The 9,045-nt window shown below is 37.2% G+C and overlaps 1 protein-coding gene across 1 annotated transcript; it reads left to right on the top strand.

Moving 5' to 3' along the window:
• Positions 1–564: 564 nt before the first annotated feature.
• LOC115577298 (sarcoplasmic reticulum histidine-rich calcium-binding protein) lies at positions 565–8,690 on the top strand. The gene is made up of 6 exons (XM_030410297.1): positions 565–1,549; positions 4,217–4,347; positions 4,629–4,697; positions 6,414–6,465; positions 8,277–8,313; positions 8,398–8,690. Exons 1-6 carry the CDS (start codon positions 1,093–1,095, stop codon positions 8,435–8,437), a joined length of 786 nt encoding a protein of 261 aa, XP_030266157.1. The 5' UTR covers positions 565–1,092; the 3' UTR covers positions 8,438–8,690.
• Positions 8,691–9,045: the final 355 nt, after the last annotated feature.

Here is a 9,045-nt window from a genome sequence, read left to right as displayed (position 1 = left end):
GCTGTTTGAATACAGAGGTATTTAACACTCATTTTAATTGCTTGTGGATGGGCATGTAGCATCGCCAGCTTTGATGGAGACAACAGTTTCCATGCCATTACAGAGAAGTGATTAAGGCAGGGTTTTTTGTAACCATAACTGTGCAAGTATTACTTTTCCTTGGTGTTTTGGATTTCAAATTTAAACACACCCTAATCATAGTTTAAGGCCAAAGTCGTGATAATGGTGATATTTCCCAAATACAACACTGGACAGACAAACAAACCTCCCAAAAGTACGTTAGTATTTAAGTTGTAAGAATTGGTCAGTCTATACTGTGTACAATTACATGTCTATCATCCTCCCAGCTCTATGTGAACTCCTCCTCCTTTCTCACTAACTATATGGCCATCACTGCTCAGGCCTACTTCTACTGCAGTCCTCTCTAAAGTTAAGCTTGAACCCTTGATCTAAAGTTAAATCCGAACATTTGATGATGATGGAAAAGCAAGTAAGCTCCATTCGTTTCTTATACCCACCTCAATCACTCCCCTCTTCTCTGAGTAGCATTACTTATGGATAGTGCAGACCTTCATACCAACATTTGCCCCTGTCAGTCAGTCTGACTGCCCCCCTCCTTCTTAGCTTACCCCATAGTTTGGTCAAGCTCTTTTTCTGTCACTCTCACATTCGTCCTGTCTGTGTCTCCAACGTTGACCAGTTACTGAGAGCTCTCCTCTCAGCTTCTTTTTGCAGTCTTAACCGATCACACCAGTGCTGCACTGAACTGTAAGACGCTGTCTTGTTGCAGTCCCAGATTTCAAAGGAGTGCCTCCTGCTTTTCCAACAAGAATTTTTGCCCGGACTTGGGAACAAGTGTCTGGATCTCAGCTTGGAATATCATATCTGCACTGGACCTTGTCTATTGGATGCCATTATAATTGGTATCCATTTCCTACTGTTGCAGTCTATCTAGTGTGTTTTACTCAGAGTAGGTTTGAATTTTTGAGGTTGTGCATTTTGGGGAACAAATTGGCAAGAGCTGCAGTGCTGGACTCCTGCAGTGTTTCCAGGTTAATTCCTCATTAGTTGGCACGGTCCCGAACTGTGAAAATGGCATCGTTGAGAAGTGTGATTCTTGCGCTGTTGCTGGCGCTGCTGTGCTCCTTCCATACCCCGTTGGCTCCCACTGCCAAGGCACAGGATCTCCCATTCCGCTTCGAGGAAGGTCTGGCAGCTGATGATGACGATGACGATGACGACGATGACGATGACGACGACGATGACGATGACGATGACGATGACGATGACGATGACGATGACGACGATGACGATGATGAAGGCGATGATGATGATGATGACGACGACGGCGACGACGACGACGACGACGATGACGAAGACGACGACGACGACGACGACGACGATGACGATGACGACGACGACGATGATGACGACGACGATGACGACGACGACGATGACGACGACGACGATGACGATGACGACGACGATGACGATGACGACGATGACGACGATGATGATGATGACGACGATGACGATGACGATCACGAAGGTCAGTCACTTTGAATATGCAGTAGTATGTTCTCATTTGTCATCTTGTGTTGCACTTGAGGCACATTGCCAAAACACAGTACGGAGATGGAATGTAACAATGTTACAACTGCCTGTTATATTTGTTCAAGTATCAGTCAGGCTGATCCTTTGACATGCAATTGGCGGTGCATTTCAGATGCACAAGTGTGCATGTACAGTTCAGGGTCAATTTGCAAAATTAACATTCTTACAACCTCAGCATCTCTTTGTCAGTTTTATTTTAATGACTCAGAGCTCATAGGTAATCAAAGTCCCTCCTCCTCCCCTTTCTAGCTGTCCATTTCCCTTGCTGTCTCTGACACTGTGTTCTTTTCCCTGCTTAACTAGAGTTATGAGCACTCTGGGGAAATTGAACTGGCCCATCTGAAGTCCAACTGTCCGAAGTCCTTCGAACAGTACGCTAGATATGAACTTGGGGACTGCAGAAGCATTGATTTGAGAGAGAGAAAGAACAAAAATCCAATTTCACACAAACCAAGCCTGACTTGGAAATCATTCACTGGGGTCACTAGTCTGCGATCGTTTGATTTGTGTTTCGTTTGAAAGAATGGTTCCTCCAGTGTGGTTCCTCCACTAGGATCTTTCTTATTCATTTGTTTTGGATCAGATTGACCTGCATTTTTGTCTTTATGTGAACCTACAGAGAAAGAAAGAGAGACAGTGGTATGGGGGGGTCGGATGCTAGAGAAACAGACAGAGGGAGAATAAAGCGCGAGGGGATGTGCAGGAGGGCCTTTACCTAAATCCATTAATATAAAAGTAATAACTGATGTCAAGTTTCTCTCTTTCTCCACATCTCTCTTTCTTTCTCTGTGGAGCAATTATGCCACTGTCTGTTAACGATTATACAGAATTTTTTTTTCAAGTCTGGTGTGTAGACTTTGAAAATGCTACATATAATAACATATAATAACTTTCAATGTTTCATACCTCATCTTCTTTCTAAAATGCTGATGTGCTGATGCATTACATACAGAATAAATTCTGACCATATGTTGGTAGCAAATTACATTAATGATGAATGTATATACACATATATATGTATACACACATATATACATATATATACACACACAGTTTTTATTATTTGGCACTGGAATCATTTAATACAAATATTAAAGTCATGTCAAACTAAGCTGAACAAATGTATAACTTTTCATATGTCATGAAATGCTAAAACAGTGGATTTGCTGGTAGTTATTCAGATCTTCAGGGAGAAAGTGTTTGGGAAAAGAGAGAAACATCTCTTTCTATAAGGATATTAAAGAGTTAATACTCAAATGTCAAATTGTCAAGAGATGAAATGGTTGTCTGCTTTTTCTCTTCTTGTTTGGAAAAATGTGATTTTGTGATGACTGTGAAAATTCACATGTGGAAAATATGACAATCACTTCTGTTCATATGTCTTTAACCCAACTTTCATTCATTAAATAAATCAAATGATCATACACTGCCTAACTGCAAATCTGTTACCAAAGGCAGAGGACTTGTATTAGAGCTGTTTAATGCATGGACAGCACGATTGCCTGTGAAAATGTATTTGGCTAAGTTACTTGTATAAGGTCCTGAATTCTGAGCTACAGACATTTGTCCCTTGTGAGTATCTATTCTGTCTATTCCACAGCATGTTCTTCTGAACTGTGTTTTTAATAAATGTTTTCCTGGGAAACTACAATAGTGGGGTGATACAATAGTTGGGCACACATGCAGTATTCATTAAATGTAACAGTCAAATGATCATACATTACTTCCAAAGTAAAATGCTGATTACTGGTAGTAGCAAATGTAATAACATTCTTATTGTGTATATTGTTAATCTGTCACAGTGGGGAAGTGTACTGTTACTAGATATATTTATTCAAATACTGTACTGAAAGACAATTTTGAGGTACTTATACCTTAGTATTTTCCTCATATGCCAGATAATATCCCACTATATTTATCCAATATTGTATTAACGGGTTCCTTTAAAAATTCATATTTTACATCCAAACCATATTGTCAGCTTATATAAGAATAAAACTAAATACATTGTTATAGATTAATTTACCTAGTTGTGTGTAAAATTGTTAAAAACTACTCATAAAACCTAACATTGAATTGGTTAAGTAATGTTTTTCCACTTTTAAACAGGCACCAATCTGCTGCATAATGAATACAATTACTTTGACACTTTGATCACTTTTGCTGGTAATCCTTCCGCAGTTTTATTTAAATGACATTCTGAAGCAAAACTTTATAAGTGTGAAAACTTACATTGTGCTATTGCAACTTTCAGGTAGTTTTGAAGTTGATCATGAACTGAAAATGCACTCCATATTAGAGTATCAAGGCCAAATGAAATGAATGAGATGATGATACACAGGTACATTCCAAAAGATTACTGAGCAGAAGTTGTTACAAAAAATACTGTGTACTAAAATTGACAGGCAAACCACTATCAGTTTATATTTTACCCACATTAAGTTTACACCCGTCATATGAAATGTACTATATAAATAAACTTGAACTAACTGTGTCCATATTATTAATGCCGAAATATGTATTTTTGATGTTGCATTATTGAGTGTTAGATCTGTTCAATTTAGTTTAAAAATAATATGTTTATTATCGATATTATGTGCAGATGATGATGATGATGACGATGACGATGATGACGATGATGACGATGACGATGACGATGACGACGATGATGATGATGATGATGATGGTTCCTATCATACAGGCTCTGTGTGCTCATTGTGTGAATTCTGTGAGGTATGTCTAAAATTTGATTTGTCAGAAAATTAGACCTTCACAAATGAACGTCACAAGATCTGAAATCACACAAACACCACATTCTGTAGTAAAGTGAAGCAACTCTCCAGATTATACAGCTGGATTTGTATTATAACACACAGAAATGAAAATAGTAAAGTATAGGCAATCATACATGCACATTGTGTCCACTCTGTAGCTTCTGTGACTGTACAACCATTTCTAACTTTCCTTTCTGCTTATTTCCTGATTTCATTTTGATTAAATGTGTCTTCTTCCAGCACTGTGACAGCTGTGACAAATGTCCTTGTGAAGAAGGAGACAAGGCTGAGCACTGTGACGACTGCAAGGTGAGAAAACACACATTATGTGTCAGCTGACTTTTGTTTACACCATGCTCTTCTCAAATCCGGAGGCAAATGAAAGTATTCTGGCTGTACACACTGTTTCCTCCTCTGCTTCTCTGATGTTTGCTCTACCACTTGCTCCTTTTACTGATATTTTCATATTTAACAGATAGTGTTCCTCATCCCTTTTCAAAATATTCTGGCCCACTAATCCAGCGTGTGAACTGTGTGAACATGGCTGCACTCATTCCTCTTGATGCATCATCAGCAGGGTTCACCTCAGAGTCAATGTACATCCAGTGACTTGGTTTAGTGTTGTCTCTGAAGATTGGCACGCCACAAATGTTTTAACATTCTGACAGGCAATCTAACATAGAGGTTCTTCCAGCACAAAACACTTTTTTTCAGCATTTGCAGCTCTTTTCTCATTTGTGGAATCTCTGACTGTTCCTCTCATGCCACCAACAGGTAGACATTGTTGGTTTGGAAGAAATGTTGGTGATAAACTTACTTTTTTTAGCACATTATTAGATCAACATTTTAAATTTACCAATTCTTTGGTGAATGATCACCTTCGTGCAGAACAAATTTCTTTTGTATTCATCTCACCTGTACTTTGTTTTCGTGCTAATCAGCACATAGAGTATTAGAATGTGTACACACTAAATAAGAATGGGAATGAAGCAGGTCGACATCCAAAAGTAAGTGCAATAAAGTGATGTTTATTATCCAAAAGGCTAAATGAGGCTTGAAAAAAAAAACATTTACATGTGTCCTTTATTATGGGACAGTGTGACCTAAAATGCAAATCTTGAGAATCATGTTTGAATATGCTGTATCAGCATAACATATAGCCTAAAATAAATATTATCAGCCTCAACAGTCAAACCACTGACAGCTCTTCCTAACCAAAGCGCCTTCTTATATTTCTATGTTAGTCATTCACCCTCACATACTGGTGGGAAAATCATCGGGAGCAATCTGGGCTTCAGCATCTTGCCCATGGACAGATCAATGTGTAGCAGACACAGGGATCAAACTACCAACCTCCAAATGAATGAACAACCCACGTGACCCTTGCTGATCCACAGCTGCCCCACATGAAATTTGAACATACATGTATCTCAGACTACAACCTTTTCTCCAGCACTACCCTTTAAAAAAATGATAAAAGTGTGTGCTGTTTGCAGTGTCCCCCAAATTTCCCACTATCCCATAAAATGCTCATCTTGTGAAAAGTTTGTAGTGTACAAGCAGACTCTAAGCTTTCGGCCCTTAGACACCACATTTGACTTGATGTCACACATGATAATATTTCTGCCTAAAGAAACAGCACGTGATTTAGATCTAAGTCATCCTACCAACCAAAATCATTACATGGTGAGGAAAAAAGCATTACCTGAATGACTTAACAGCAGAAATCAGCACTCTTTCCAATCACCAATACCACATTTCGATTTTCACTATTATACACATTGCATTCAGGGCATTGTGCTGTTTTCAAATGTCATCCAGCACTTACTAAGGTTACTGAGTGCTTACTTTTTTCTTGTCATTCCCAATGTTTGATAGATATTTTGTTGTCTGGATAGAAATGGCTTCCATTTATTTACAAGCAAGTGTTTTTGCACCTGTATGGTATTTAGGTCTTACTTTAGGCTTCTTGTGATGACACATTTCTGACTTTTCTGTATAAATGACCCTTTTTCTTCTCAACAGATGTGCAGTTTCTGCCAATTGTGTCCAGTTTGTGAAAATCTTTGTCAGCCTGGTGAGTAATTGCCCAAAAAAACCAAAAGAATTATTACATTAGGAAAGGAAAGTTATATATACATATATATATATATATATATATATATACATATATATATATATGTATATATATATATATATATATATATATATACATATATATATATATGTATATATATATATATATATATATTATATATATATATATGTGTGTGTGTGTGTGTATGTGTGTGTGTATGTGTGTGTGTATTTATGTGTGTACATATATATATATGTATATATATATATATATATATATATATATATATATATATATATATATATATATATATACATATACATATATATATATATATATATATATATATATATATATATATATATATATATATATTTTAGGGCTGTCAAAGTTAACACGTTAATAACTCGTTAACGCAACATCCTCTTAACACCGTTAACTTTTTTAGCGCGCGATTAACGCTTGGTATTTAAAAAAAAGAAATGCGCATTATTTGATTAATGTCTCCCCAAGAGTACAGTCTATGGTGTAAACGTACGTGTTTTTTATGCTTTTATTTGGGTTTTAGCTCGGCGATTATTAACTTCCGGTTTAGACTTCCGGTATGGACTGGATATATGGCGGCTTTTATTTTGGTTTTAGCTCGGCGATTAACTAACTTCCGGTTCAGACTTCCGGTATGGATTGGATATATGGCGGCGCACTTGTCGGCCATCTTGACTGTAGATGGGTACTCTTGTGGCAGCCATATTTTGATCCCATTTAGGGTAAGGGGATATTTTTTGGGCCTTTCATTTAAGTATTGAATAAACATTTTCATAAAGCAAGCATATTTGCCCTTTCTTATGTTGTTAAAAGTATTAAGAACATGAAAAAAAAACATTAAGGTACATTTAGAACAGAAAAAAATGTGCCAAACAAATTGCGATTAATTTGCGAGTTAACTATGAACAAAATGCAATTTAAAAAATGTATCGTTTGACAGCCCTAATATATATATATATATATACACACACACACACAACACTTTATACATGGGACTTGATTCATCATTCTAAAGAGAACAAGATTTACTGCATCTAACCATAAGTTGAGTTTATTCTTTCCTTCTTCTTGACAGAAGATATGACAATACTGCATTGCAGCAGATGAAGGTTCATCGTTAATTTATTTCCACAACAAAGGGTTGTACAATGCAGTGCATGAAGTAGCCATTTTATGCTGCAAACAAAACATTTTTAAAAAGTAATATTTATGGTGCAGTGAGGATGAGTTCAGGAGTCTCACAACCTGAGGAGGAAAGCTGCTCTGTAGTCTGGTGGTATGGCAGCGAATACTTCTGTATCTTTTCGTCAGATGGCAGCAGTGTGAACAAACAGTTGCTGGGTTGGGTGTTGTCTTTCAGTATTGTATGGGCTCTGTACAGGAGCCTCACCTCCGATATTGGTAATGCTTGGAAGATAGGTACCATCTTGGTGGTTTAAATCCACTGTAGAGCCTTCCTGTCCTGGCTGTGCCCATTTCATGCCAATTTGTAATGTTACAAGTGAGGATTCTTTCTATTGCTCAACAAGAACTTGTGATGTTTTTGCAGAATAATCAACACCTGTTCACCTGCTCCACCTCAGCTCCACTGATGTAGATAGGGATGTGTGTCTTTGCCTTCAACTTCTTGGTTTTGCTTTAAGTTGTAGACTGTTCTCTGAATTCCTCTTGATATGAACTCTAATAATTGTTTGCAATGGTAAGATGGAACCAAGATTCTGCCTCAACTGAGAAATGCTGCTGATGCTTACTGTGTTTTTCTTTAGACGGTTTTCTTGACAAAGTGACTGGATCAATCTACAAGTAAGTCACATTTACATTGAACTGAGCCCTGTTCAACATTTATAAATGACAGCCTGTTACCTCTGCCTGTCTCTCGATTCACAGGACTGTAGCTGACGTCTTTGATGACGATGATGACAACTGAACCTAACCATATGTTGCCACCATGTGGCCAAAATGATATATGTTTCACCTTCACTTCTGATTTTCATGGTTATTTTTGTCTTTTTCCTTGAGAATATTTAACATTTTCTCACCAATGACTGAATAGAAATTGTTTAAAGAATAACTTAATATATTTGTGTACTGTTGTTACTTGACAAGTCTAAGTCTTACTTCTGAAGTCATATTTGGAATATTACATTAAATAAAAAAGAGGGGACACTCTCACTGAATGATTTATTGATTTTTAAATACTCACTCGACTGAATGTCTGAAGGAATGTTTTTGGTGAAAGAAAATGAAAGAATCGTTTCCTGTAGAAAGGATTTAAAAATAGTGCTACTAATTCCCTCGTCAACTGACATGCAGTGAACTTTTGGCAGTGGCATCTGGAGCCTCTGACAGGAGAGTTCGCCTGCTTTGCCAGGTTGCAGTCAAATTGGTAAAGGGATTGACTTTCCTTCAGTTCTTACATTACTGTTCAATACTATCAGAGGTGGAAGTAACTAATCACTGCTCAGATTACTGTAATTGAGTTATTTTTTTCAAATCTGCAATTTAATTTGTACTGAACTATGCACTGATTTCACC

Source organism: Sparus aurata, chromosome 24 (assembly GCF_900880675.1).
Source record: "Sparus aurata chromosome 24, fSpaAur1.1, whole genome shotgun sequence".
Lineage (NCBI taxonomy): Eukaryota > Metazoa > Chordata > Actinopteri > Spariformes > Sparidae > Sparus > Sparus aurata.
This window is presented reverse-complemented; position numbering and strand designations above follow the sequence as displayed.